Source organism: Cryptomeria japonica, chromosome 4 (genome assembly GCF_030272615.1).
Source record: "Cryptomeria japonica chromosome 4, Sugi_1.0, whole genome shotgun sequence".
Lineage (NCBI taxonomy): Eukaryota > Viridiplantae > Streptophyta > Pinopsida > Cupressales > Cupressaceae > Cryptomeria > Cryptomeria japonica.
The window spans coordinates 523,845,746-523,860,144 of record NC_081408.1 but is presented as its reverse complement, the minus strand read 5'-3'; the positions used below and the strand labels follow the sequence as shown (position 1 = coordinate 523,860,144).

At 35.2% G+C, this 14,399-nt stretch overlaps 1 protein-coding gene across 1 annotated transcript; it reads right to left on the bottom strand.

The window, feature by feature from the left end:
* LOC131069006 (probable leucine-rich repeat receptor-like protein kinase At5g63930) lies at positions 1–3,595 on the bottom strand. Its single transcript, XM_058004288.2, has 2 exons — positions 601–3,595; positions 1–511 (listed from the first exon to the last, which is right to left on the bottom strand). The coding sequence occupies exons 1-2, from the start codon at positions 3,593–3,595 to the stop codon at positions 288–290; spliced, it is 3,219 nt and encodes a 1,072-aa protein (XP_057860271.2). The 3' UTR covers positions 1–287.
* Between the last annotated feature and the right edge of the window lie 10,804 nt (positions 3,596–14,399).

Here is a 14,399-nt window from a genome sequence, read left to right as displayed (position 1 = left end):
ACCAATTTTGATTGAAAGAACAATAATATCTAAATATAATGAAATTCAAAGTGTTTTCACTGCGAGATATGGACGAAATATAGAAAGAGTTGTAATTGAAAGAACGTCTTCTCTGCGCTCAGGGTGCGAGCAGTACGATTATTAAGAATTTAGAGAGAGGCATATTCCAGTAGCAGTGGAGATGGAGAAGAAAGCATGTCCACTACGCTTCTCATGGATGGCCTCTCTCTGGGCGATGGTCGAGTGCAGAGGAGGGAAATCTCAATCACTTTCTCAATTTCATCTCCTCATTTTTCGTAATCATTTACCAGCTCGACATCTATGAAATCCAGAACTACGCGGCCATCTTTCTTTCTCTGCATGATAGCAGCCCATTCAGCCAAACCTCTGCTTTCTCCTCCTCCTCCTTCCTCATCCACGATGGCTGGCTTGCCAGTGACAAGCTCCAGCAGCACAACTCCAAAGCTGAACACATCTTGCTTCGGGGAAGACCTTACTCCATACCCGCATTCTACAATAAAATGACCTACAAATATAAATTAACATTTGAAAAAAAATAAAAATCATATATGTATAAATCCATGTGAAAAAAATGTGTACCTGGAGCCATATAACCATGAGTGCCAGCGTAAAGAGAGGAGCTACTGCTTCGGCCTTCTTGGTAGAGCAATTTTGCAAGGCCGAAGTCAGCCACATGTGCTTCGTATTCTTCGTCCAGCAAAATGTTGGCCGATTTAAGGTCACGGTGTACAATTGGAGGTGTGCAGTCGTGGTGCAAATATTTCAGAGCCTGCGCTACTCCCAAACCTATATTCAATCGAATCTTCCACCCTAGCCTTTGTGATTTTAGTGCCTCCCCCAAAGAACCCTTTGCCATGTATTCGAAGAGCAGAATGTCCATATTGATGCTGCCAGTACCATACACGAACCCAAGAAATCGCACAATGTTTCTGTGGCGGACGAACTTGAGAGCTTCTATCTCGCGCCTCAAATTACTTTTCCCATCCTCGTGCAAACTCAAGACCTTTGCAGCAATTGCAATGCTGTTCTCAGCTTTCCTCAGATGAGCTTTGTACACTCTACCGAAGCTACCAGAGCCGATTAGATATTTATCACTGAATTCTTCCGTAGATTTCAAAATTTCTTGATACGTAATTCTGTGCTTATAACCTCCGGCAACATCCACCTCCACATTGCTGAATGATCCATCGCCTATATCTTCCTCTCGTGTTTCTTCTACACCTTGTGCAGCTGTGTCGCTCCGATTATAATATACTGTAAGGCCCATCATTAGAAGCGCAACAGCAGCCAATCCAGCGATAACAATTCCTACCATGCTGCCTGTACCCAAACTCTTGTTATTACTGGTACTATTACTATTACTAATTTCCAAGCAGGAACTGGAAGTGGGTGGGCCGCACAGGGCGTCGTTACCATCGAAGGCGCTTGCTGGGCCTTTAGAGAAAGCCTTCAGAGCAGGAATTCGACCAGTGAATCGATTGAATGAAAAATTGAATTTCGAAAGAAGCACTAATCCTCTCAAAGCCGCTGGAATCTGACCGGATAGTTGGTTGTGGGAGATGTCTAATGATTCAAGAAGCAGAAGATTTCCAATCTCTGGTGGAAGAGAATCAGATAATCTGTTCCAACTGAGATCCAACCCAGTTGACAGATGCACCAGCTTTCCTATTTCCCTAGGAATCGATCCTTCAAGTTGGTTTCGAGACAGGTCTAACTCTATCAAACTTGAGCAATCTCCCAGAGATGCAGGGATACTTCCACTCAAATTGTTGAAACTTAACCGTAAGATGAGCAGGTAGGAAAATTTGTTGCCGAGATGTTGAGGAATAGCACCTTCAAGTGAGTTTCCACTGAGATCCAGCCATTCTAAATTCATGAGACTTCCGACTTGGGAAGGAATACTTCCGCTGAGTCTGTTGTTGCTCAACTTGAGCCTGCCCAGGTTTGTGAGATCCCCAATTTGAGGAGGAATAGGTCCAGTTATGTAATTCCTAGAAACAATGAGATTAGTGAGATTGTTGAGCTGGCCTACCTCGGCAGGTATTTCTCCATGAATACTGTTGAAGGACAACTCCAGGTAAACCGAACCAGACACTTCTGAGATATCTGAAGGAATGTGGCCTGTGAAGTTGTTACTTTGCAGCCGAACTCGCCTCAATGAAATACAGTTCTTCGAAAGAAGAGAGATATTTCCCACCAGAAGATTGTCGAAAAGATTGAGAATCTTTAATTGCTTAGCCCTACATATTCCAGGAGGATATTCCCCGCTTAATCGATTGGAATAGGCGTCCAAGATCTCCAGACTGCTGAAATTTCTGAGGGATGCAGGCAACTGACCTTCCAATCTGTTGCTACTGATAAACAGCAGACTCAAATTGGGAAGAAAACCAAGTCCTTCCGGCAAGGTGCCGGTGATTTGATTTCCATCCAAATTTAATATTTGTAAGCTAGCAAGATTTCCCAAGGACTCAGGTATCGTGCCAGAAAGATTATTATTGAAAAGGCTTAGTAAACTCAAACTTTTCAACCTACCTATTTCCTGTGGTAAACTTCCAACAAGATTGTTGTCAGACACGTCTAGCACTTGCAACATTGACATGTTGCCCAATTCGTTGGGAAGATGTCCTGAAAGAATATTCTTGTACACCCACAGAATTTGGAGACGCCTGAGAAGGCCAAGCTCTCTTGGAATGGGACCTTGTATATTATTTCTATAAACACCAAACACTTGCAGGGCCGAGCAATTCCCAATGCTTGAAGGGATATAACCATTCAATTGGTTATCAAACAAAATTAGAGCTTCTAACCTTTGCAATTTGCCGATTTCCCATGGGATTGTGCCTTCCAGATTGGAGGAGGCAAAGCTGATAAACGTGAGCTTTGAGCAGTTACCAATTTCAGGTGGTAAGGAACCCGTAAAGCGGTTACCATACCCTACCCTTAAAACTTGAAGATTTGCAAGCTTACCAAGAGATGCCGGCACTGCTCCAGAGAGATTGTTAGCATATAAATGAAGTTCGGACAGATAGGACAACTCCCCCAGCTCTGGAAGAATGAAACCAGATATATTATTTGAACTAAGGTCAAGAAAAGTAAGCAAGCTGCAGTTCACCAAAGTTGAGGGGATGACACCACTGAAGAAGTTATAGGAGAGATTAAGGTGCTGAAGGCGGGTGCAATTTCCCAATTCAGGAGGAACATGTCCAGATAATCTGTTGCTGGAAAGGTCGAGCTCCTCCAGCAGGCTAAGCTTCCCAATCATAGAAGAAAGATGGCCGCATAGGTTTTCACCGGCCAGAGCGAGTGAAATAACGTTGCGGGATGTTGATGTGCACTTGACGCCTTGCCATTTACAGAAATCAGATGAAGCAGAGGCATTGGACCAGTCTGCCAGGAAATTTGTACCTCCACAACCCTCTAGCGACTCTTTTATTTGTAATAGTGTGTCGCCTTCTTCTAAAAGCCCGTTGGCGCTGGTAATCAGCAATGCTAGTCCACAGAAACATAGAGTGGCTGAAGACACAGACATAACTCTCTGACTGCAAGAAGTTGTGGATGAAAGCTCGATCAACATTTTCGCGAGGAATATAGTCACCTCAGTATTTACCAAACAATGATCGTCTACAAGATTTTCGTGACTTGGCTGTGTGAGAATATGTTTAGGAAGAGATTTTAAGCAACTTGTAATCTTGTATACAGTCAAGACGACCTGCTTCACAGGTCGGTGCACTTGGCTGCTGAGGCACAACTTGTATATTTTATATGTAATCTTGTATACAGTCAAGACGACCTGCTTCAGAGGTCGGTGCACTTGTCTAGTGCTGAGGCACACTTGTATATTTTATATTCTATATTACATACATTATTATATAGAAGTTTAATATATATTTAAGTATTATATTTAACTAATATAGAGAGAGAAATATAGAGAGGCGAATAGAGAAAGAGAGATAAAACATACATAAAGATGGGATAAAATCTATGGAGAGAGGTAGAAGGAGACAGATAAAGAGGCAAAGACAGAGTTAAAGAGGTAGACAAAGAGATACAAAGGAGAGATAAGAAAGGGGCTTAATAAAGAGGAATAGAGAAAGAGAGTGAGAGTAGGGGAGAGACGTATAAGATTAAAGAAACTAATTTTTGATAAGTTGTTTCATGTCAATATTATCCAAAGACGACACATGTTCATTGGGAAATTATACTCAAGAAAATACATCATCTACCTAAGAATCTAATAATTCGCCTTCAAAATCTCTTTGATATTATCCATTGCACACTGAATTTTGATTGTCCTTTTATCTTTATTATGACATGTTTTAAGGGCTGGGCTAGTAGATGCTTGCTCATCAATATCAATGATAAATTATTCCCAAAGGCTTGAAATTTTGTTACTTACCACTACATGTCAAATATAATTCAATTAGTATAAGTTTTAGTTATATTTATTAGTATGGATGAATAAAATAAGCTTCATATGTTATAAGGTTTTTTTAGTTGAATAATTCAATTATTAAATGGTGATTATTTTTAACAAATAATTTTTTTCTTATATGAATTTTATATGACTAAGTTATACATAAAGATAATCATTTTTTTCCAATAGAAAATATTTAAAGAATAATACCCAACAATAATTGAATAGACTCTAAGAATATTGCACAAAGATAGCATTAAGATTATTCCTCCATTTCATGGTTTCACATTAAACCAAAAGAACAAGTTTTATCTCTCTGTATTTCATTCATACTAGAATGGGAATGGACAGACATTCGGCCACGATTGTTTTACTCATGTTGGTGTTAATATTCCAATCAAATGAAAGTCTGCTTGGTAATTATTATTTTTTGATCTAAAGCGATTAAATGTTATCATTGGAAAGTTGTCTTGATAACATTTTGACGACCATACTGAATTTGCAGGGTCTGATAAAATAGGCGAGGAGAAGATGGGCGTAAGAGAGATGCACATCACAGAGGTATAGATTTTTATAAACTAGTTTCTTTCCCTTATGATATATTTTTTTTAATTATACATGTATTAAAATATTTATTAAAAAAATATTATTATTTGTTAATATTTTAATTTAAAATATATTTAAAATTTGATATTATTATTGAAGTATGCCTTGTATTGATGATGATGATATAGATGAAAAAGAGAAGTCCCGAAAAAGTAGGAGCTTCCCATCGAAGGAAAGCACTATCAAGCCCTGCTATAGAAGGCACCCCTAACACCCCTAGATGGGGACATTAATTCACAAATCAAAGCATTTATATATGTCGATATTATAATTAGGTTTGAATTTTATTTATTTTTTCATTATTGTAAAACAATAAGTGATGTATTGCATCTAGTTTTTTGTTATTGGATGGCCTGTGTATTAATTAGAGATAAAAATTATGAGTGATGTATTGGATCTAGTTTTTGTTACTAGATGGCCTATGTATTAATTAGAGATAAAAATTATGGAATATAAATTGTTTTTATCTTGTATTAATTAGAGATAAAAATCATGGAATAGAAATTTCTTTTAATTTTTTAATTTTGGATGTTTGATATGAAAAAAAATATAAATAATTTCAATTAATTAAAACATTCAGTATTCAAGAGTATTTGAGATAGTGAAATTTGATGATGGAATACAAATTAAGTAGATGTGTTGGTGTAAATTATGTCTCATAATTACACTTAAGTTGATTTAGGATAATGCATTTCATAGTATTTTGGATATGAGACACTTAGGGGGAGTTGCTTGTAGGAGAAATTCCACCTTTTGTGGCCTTATCTTGTTGTTACATTCCACCTTTGGTGGGTGATACACCTCTTGTAAAATATTTTATTATTTCTCCTACTCACCCTTACCTACCCTTATTTCTCATTGGGCCACATGTCATGTTCGTGTGCTCACATATCCATATGGCCTTGCCTATATAAGAAAACTCATCTTCTTTATATGGTTTATCCAATTGATCATATTTTGCATCTTGAAGAGAATAGAGTTTGTTCTTGTCAATCTATTGTTTTTCTTATTTGTGCTATTCATTATGTTCTAGATCTTGGTTATATTTGACAAATTCGTACATGGTATTAGAGCCATTGTGGCTTTATTGAGTAGTTTATTTGGAGACATTCTGGAGCATTTGATTTTCAGATCTAAGAATCAACAAAAATTGGGGGCATCATATGGCGATATTGACCTCACCATTGAGTCCAGAAGGCTATTTCCATGAATTTTAAGTATAAATTTTCCTATATTTGGTGAAAATCAAATTCGGGGCCTTGCGGAAAAAAATTACCCTATTTGGGTAGTACAATACGGTTTTGTAAAAAAAAATTATTAACAAATACTTTATACAATTTTATTTTTTTTAAATTTCATTTTTTCAATTTGCAGTTTTTATTTTTTAAAATTGTAAAAGTTTTTCAAAAGAAAAAAAATTGTTTTTTGGAGGGGTCTTGTGAAAACCCCCTCGTACTGTACATGTTGTTATTTCTTTGTTTTCCCTTTTTCCTTCCTTTTCTATTGCAGAAACAATCATGGTGGATAGGGGAGCCTATTGGGGCCCCTCACCTATAGCTCCATGAATCAAACCCTCAATCATTGACTTCAAAAAATTTAAAAATTGCAAAGCGCATGTTCTTAACACCCACTCATTGGTTTTTTAGAATTTAATTTTTATTTTCATCCATTTTCAAAATTTATATGTCTAGGTTATGTCTCTTAGCATATTTTTAGACTCATATATAGTGTATGTTCAAACTTATTTTTATATTAGGATAATTAGATTGAGTCCAAAAGGATTTAGTTTGTTGTATTTATATTTCTCTCTTCCTCTCCTTTACTCTAACCTTCTTTTTTTATATCTCTCTCTCTCTACCCCTTTATCTTTCACTATGCTCCCTTGCTCTTTTTCTTCATCTCCCTCTCCCTTTATATCTTTACATCTCTTGCCATTTCTTTGTGTTTATATCCCGAGCCCTCCAATAGACTCTCTCTCTCCCTCTCTCTTACTTTGCATCTCTATCTCTCTATCTATCCCTCTATCTCTATTTCTGTATACTCCCTCTCTCTATCTCTATCCCCCTCTCTCTTATCTCTCCCAATCTCTCTCTATCCAGCTCACTCTATCTCTCTTCCATCTCTATGTCTCTCTCTCTCACACACTATATGTTTCTTTCTCCCTCTCCTTCCTTATCTCTCTATTTCATCCCCTCCCTCTATATCTTTGATATCTATTTTCATAGCACCCCCCCTCCTCTCTCTCTCTCTCTCTCTCTCTCTCTCTCTCTCTCTCTCTCTCTCTCTCTCTCTCTCTCTCTCTCTCTCTCTCTCTCTCTCTCTCTCTCTCTCTCTCTCTCTCTCTCTCTCTCTCTCTCTCTCTCTCTCTCTCTCTCTCACACATTTTATAAGCTACAAAATTCAAGCAAATTTGGGCACATTTTATTAGGCACAAAAAACACTCATAATATGGCTTAATATTTACCAAGCCATAAAATGATCGTGTTATGACTTGGTATTTTTAAATACATAAGGTGAGCGCATTATGTAGAAAATTGGCCATTTGGCCACTTTTTTATACATCATTTCCATACACCCCGATTCCAATTTAATTAAGAGGATGAACTTAGGAGAACTTAAACCTTGTAATCAAGTGACTTTCTCAAATTGTTTTGAAATCTCACCAATCCTTAATAATCAATGAGGAGTAGATAATTTAGTGAATACAATAGTAGAAGCTATGCATGTTTTGTGAGATTAGAACTACACATTAAGGGTAAGATCCTCATGACATATAATTGCTCTATAGTTGTGGAATCAATCCTAAGGTAATCATAATTCCACACAAAATCTTGCTACATCAAATCTTATCATATCAACTACCATGAACTCAAGTTAAATTAATTGTATTGAGTAAATTCATTTGATTTATTTTATTTTAATTAGGTTTAATTAATAAAAGTGATACGTGCACATTTTAGGATTACATGAAAATATTTAACATAAGACTATCATCATTAAAAGGTAAATTTTATTAAGAAAAATGTTGAACAAGATCATAAATATTGTGAAGGTTTGATTTTATTTTTCTATTTATAATTAAGATAAATATTGAATAAGATTATTTGATATGTATTATTACTTAGCATGTAATTTAAGATTGTAAATATTGTGAAGCCTTAATTTTATTAAAATATAAATAAGATGAAATAACTCTTCATAAAATTAAAAAAATGTAATTAAAAAAAATCCTTCACCATGTTTTGCTCCTCTCCCATTCCTTCATAGCTCCTCTTAGGGGCCTTTGGCACCAATGAAGAATACAATGTCGAGGCTAGGCTTGTTCCTATGAATGGTGGACATGCGATTAGGATTTTGCATTCGACTGCCATTCCTAAGGTTTGGATGGATGTATATTAGTCTCTAACAGGAAAAAAAATTATAGGAAAATGCCTTCATTTGAAAATTTACAAAGGTATGGCCAAAACTAAGCGAATTACATTCTTGGTTATTTGAAAATTGGAGAAAGTCTTTGGAAGAGGTAATTTGTTTATTTCCTTGTGCTAGAGGATTTTTCATTTTTGAATTTGAATTTTCTACTGATAAAAATTGGATGCGAAAAAATTTCCCTTCCAATGTCATTTTATTCGCATGAAACCATGGTATCCCTCATTTGATCTGTGTGATTTGAGACATTCTCCTCTACCTTTCTTTGGGTGTGCCTACCTTACCTTCCTTCTTAATTTTGGGAATTGGGTTTCTTACAAGCCATAGGCAATAATCTAGAAAAATTCCATTTTAGTTTAGATGAAACATTGAATTACTAGAGCTCCACCTATGTGTGCATCTGTGTGGAAATGAATCTCTCAAATGGCTTCATAATTAAGATTGCATTGAAGGTTAGAGATTGTTGTTGGATGCAGCCTATGGATTATTTAAAAATAACTTTTCATTGCAAAAAGTGCTCCTCAACTGACCACTTTATGCCACGATGTCAGAAGATACATACATAAGTTTGATTCTGGTTGAAGGTCTGCCTAGTAGATTGGGGTTGAGTCTAAACACTATGTTATGCACCTTGCTCCCATAATGAGTCAAATTTGCCTCAAGATACTCTGGTTACTAGCACACATAAAACTCCAATTGATAGCTCCTCTCTAATCTCGCCTCCTAAAAAATCACAGTCATCTGGTATTTTGGTTGCAACTACAATCTCAATTAGGGATGATTCTAAGGCATTTGTGTCACAATTTTGACAATCACCAAGTCTTTCTCTAAAACACAATCATATTTGCTTGTTTTGCATCCTAAGGAAAATCCAAATGATTCTCCTTACTCCCCTCCACAGACAGAGTAGGATTGGTTAGAAGTAAAAAGGAATAAACATACACATTCAAAAGCCAAGCATCTGATGATTCTAAGATCAACTATGAAAGAGCAAATGAGGGAAGGAAAAAGTAAAAGTCAACACAATATTATCTAAGGATTAGGCCACCTCACAATAAATGTGGGGGTGAGGGATAGTTTTCTTAGTCAAGTTAGATTAAGTTCTTTTTCATTAGTGTTTGTTAATGGTTATGATGGATTACAATATTCTTTGATATTATGACTCTTTTTGATGTCAAGCTAGGCTCTCCATTTTGGAGTTGTCATGTGCTTTACTGGTGCTTGGTAATCGGTGCTAGATGATTTATGTCATGACTAGATGTAAAACTTTTATTTTTCAATATCAATGGTGCAACTCCTTGCGAAAAAATAAAAAATTGTTAAGTAAATGCAACTTTTCAAATTAAAATAAAGTAAAAACTTAAATAAATATAATAATTTAAGATTGATATCTTTAGATAGACTAGTTGAGGTTTTTTTTTTAAAATATATTTCAATTTTAGTTTTGTAAAGTATAATTTTCTAAAAGAATGTTTTATTTTATTCATTCTTATTAAATATTTAACATTAAAATAAAATAATGATTTAAAATATTTTTGAATAAAGTTTCAATTTTTTTAAATTCCAATATTAATTTTAAAAATATTAACATAATTAAATATATTAACAAAAAAAAAATCAAAATACAAATAGTAGAATTTAAAGATCGTGCAAACTATTTGTTTTTCTATACATAAATGTGGTGCTAAGGGGGAAACACCTAGAATACATAGAAACAGGCTTTCCATAAATGAGAAGCAAAAAAAAGCAGTCAAACATCAAAAGACCTACTAATATCTTGTTTCACTAACCATTTATAAACCCAACCTATGCAACTTTCTTACCTAATGGCCATCTCAATATCTCTGTCATTCATCTCATCCATGGTAATGGCTAGTAGTTAATATCTCACCTAATGTAGCTCTACACCAACAATCTTCTTCAATAGCTCAATGCCACCTATTGCGTATTGATGCCTAGCCTCCACTTTTAAACCCATCACCCAAATGAGGAAGGTTATTCAAGGTTTGTTGTGAAGCATTGTGAGTTCCACATAGTAACCCCTTCAATGAAAGTCTAATACCCACCATCACCAAATGAACATGGAGGTGACATTGGTGTTAACTCAATATTTGTAGGTCAATTTAAGGAATTCATCTCCCGGGATTAGTTTGATTACATACAATACCTTTGACTCATTAATATTGAAGATCTTGTGCAACCTACTCTTTGTAATATTTCCTTGGAACTCAAGCAGATAGTGGTCTCTATGGTGGAATGAATTCCTTTCTAATCACTATTGGTGAATATAAAGCCCACCATCTTGTTGTACATGTTTTTTGGCTACTAGAATCAACTTTTCTCACACACCAATCCAACATACCATTAAGGTGTTGCCCTTTGGCAGTCCTTTCATCCTCTCTATTTGTATCTAAAACCTGCCAAATATCCACAAACTCCACTCTAGAGTAGTTCACTATCATATTAACAACCCATTTTGCCAATCAATCAACTACACCATTATTGTCTCAATGCAAGTGGGAATAAGAAAGTCTCCAAACTCTTTGAAGAGCTCCCATATATGTGGGATGAATTTTATTAGTTTCTAGTTAGGAGTGTCTTTATGATGAATGGTATTGATTGTGATTATGAAGTCCCCTTCTAGATGTACACCTTTTTAAATCTCATCCACTTACACAACTGAATGTCTAGCTAGGTTGCTTGGAATTCAACCTCATTGTTGGTTCCATCCCAAAGTTTCCTTGCTTCAACCAATAAAAGTTTACCATCCTTGTCTCTTAAGTCACATCTTCCCTCTGAGGGCCTTGGGTTGCCTCAAGAGGTATTATCAAAGTTTATCTTTAGCCAATTGCAAGTTGGGGACCCAATAAGTGTTTATGCTTTATGATTAGACTCAAGATAAGCTCATTGCATCCTATAAACAGAAGAACATGAACTACTTGTTATGTATTTTCTACATCTAATATATATTTTACCATCATATATTTAAAATAACCTTTTTAAAAGACATTTGAAATATTCTAAATGCATAGTTTTAAAATTTAAAGATTTGACTAAAATCTAATACATAAAATATAAATTTTATTCTAAAAATCTAAACATTTTGTGAACAAATATCTTGATTTATTATTATTCAAATTAAAAATTTAGAAATTATAATACATTTTTATCAAAATTTATAATATTAACTTGTATTAAAGATATCAATATTTCAAATTCACATTTAATAAATAGAAATATTTTTTAAGAAGATTTTAATATTTTTATTTTTCAATTTCATATAATTAAATATTTTTACATTGAAATATCTTTAGTTAACCTAAATAATATAAAAAATGTTGTGCATATTTTATTTAATTAATTTAAATAATATTAAGAAAAGTGTTATACAACAGGACATTTGGGGAAGGGAATATGTCATATTTATCTACAAGCAATCATACAACATAGGGAATGACAGAGTGGTTAACTTCATGTGACTCGCTTGATACAACCGGGTCACTAATTGTAGTACCGGTTCCACCAATTGCCATAACTAGTATATATCCACATAAGCACTCAACACTAAACTCTGCCAAAAATGGATTCTGGTATTTGTCTATGCTCTGAGAAGCAGGAAATGTCCTTCAAAGGAGAAATTTCTAATAAGAGATGGTCAGTCATCCTGAAAACGAAGGATGATTTGGTTATACATGTGACCAAAAGGATTATGGGTGATGAGATAATCCTTTCAAAGCATAGACAAAGAGTCAATAGTAGCATCCCAGCAGGGTTTGCAATGATTTTACTTACAATGGGAGAAGGAAAAGCAGTAACAGTTACATTATGTAGGTTGATTTTCAAAGAGGAATACTTGGATAACCTGGAATTGGAGATAAAATGCATGGATGAGAATCTGCAAACACCATACTTAGAAGATTACTCCAAAGTGGCAGAAGCCATTGATAAGGGGGAGGTGCTCAATGTAGAATTCAAAGGGTCCATCCTTAGTAATAAGGACCAGAGTCTCTACAACCAAAGACAAACAAAGATCACTAGAAGCATTGCATTCCTTAAGCAATGGCTAGGAGTGGTCAAAGAACCGAAAGGAGAATGGTGGGTGAGTTACATGGTCGAAGAAGGATGGACACCATTCCAGGCAGAGAATCCCACTGAAGCACAGGCCTATGGCATGGAAACCACTGATGACAGGGAAGAAGATTAAGTTCCAGTTACATAGTTTTTTTGATATAATTATTATAATGAATCTTAAGCATAGACAGATAGGAGTGATAGTTATATCAAGACACATAGTGAACTGTTTATTTTTGTGACATAATATGCATAGCGAAGGGTAAGGTATTCACTATACGACAATATCAAATGATAGTTAAACTATACTTAGATCAGACAGAAATCGTGATTGCCATAAGAAGATACTAAAGTTCAGACTAGAGAGGTTGTGGTAGTATCAATCCTTTGCTATCCAGTGCTTTCATTTCTGAGAAGTATTGTAGATTGGGTAATCTTTCAAAGTAGGAACAACAATCTCTGATGTTGACCTATTTTGAAAGAAACCTAGTCTAGAATAACAATAGGGGAGAGGGTACTGAAATAGTGTTGACTTTATTCTTCTTTTGAAACTAACAGTTAATATAGTGGTTTTGCAGAAGAAAGTATAGAAAATTTGTTTTGTAGGAGAAGTTTTTAAAATTTGTTTTGCAGGATAAGCAGAGGATGACTATGATGGCAAAAGGGAATTGGGAAAGCTGGACAGAAATACATCATCCCATGCCAAGCATAGTTTCTCCATATGAAGGGCTTTTTTTACAAGCTTGATTGTAGAACCTATAATAGGTCATTTGTAATTTAAAGGTTGCTAGTTTAACTGGACCGATGGTCCCAAGCAAGGCCGGAGGTTTTCTCCTCTCCGCTCTTTCCTACTGGCGCCCACACTGAGTGGAGATTGTAACATTTTCTATCAATAAAATACGACTTAGGCCTTTTTATCAAAAAAAATAAAAAATATTAAGAAAAGTGTTGTGTGTACATTTAATTTAATCAACATAAATGATATTAAGAAAAAATAATAATTTATGATTAATATAAAGTAAATTATTATTAAACTAATTTCTTCTTTTTTTTTTATCGGTAAGAGGCCGAGGCCAAGAATTTTCTTAATTATTTTGAAATTTTACATTACTCCACTCATGCGAGCGCCGGTAGGAAAGAGTGGAGGCGAGAAAACCTCCAGCCTTGCCCGGGACCATAGTCTAGCTAGTCTTGTCTTAATATACAATAATTTCATATTTTAATACATCATCACCCCAGGCCAGGGTGATCAGGAGGGAGGGTATTTCTCTTTTACCCCTCCCTTACAAGCCCTAATTTATGAATTTCAATAAACATTTGTCCCTCAACTTCCAACGGCTTGGCTCTAAAGTTGTTCTTTGCCCGAGATATACCTGTTTGGCCTACATGGTTAGTTTCTTAAACACTTGGCAGATTTGTTAGTATCGTACAGTCCATTATCCCCAATGAAATTTTATCTGTAAAGCTAGAAAGTTACCATAATAAAATATCCTATGAAACCTATCCTCACAGATCATGAATATAGAGATATAAAACTTTAAACTGAATTGGGTTTCCAAATTCATTTATCTTAGGCCCATTCATGATCGACCCATGACCCATCCAAACAAAGAATCTCCAATTTACCAACTCTTGTTTATAGTCCTGGATGCAATCCCTAGTGAAGGATGAGATCCAAGCTACAATAACAAGAGTAGGTAAATGAGATTCGGTCATTCCATCCTCCCCTTCCCTGTAGATTTATAGCAGAGAGGATGACGAAGTCTATGATTATTCAAGGTTGGATATAATCTTTGTCCAGGCCCCGAATTTTGCATGTTAGCCACATTTAATCCAAAGTATTAAGACATGACAGACGGAT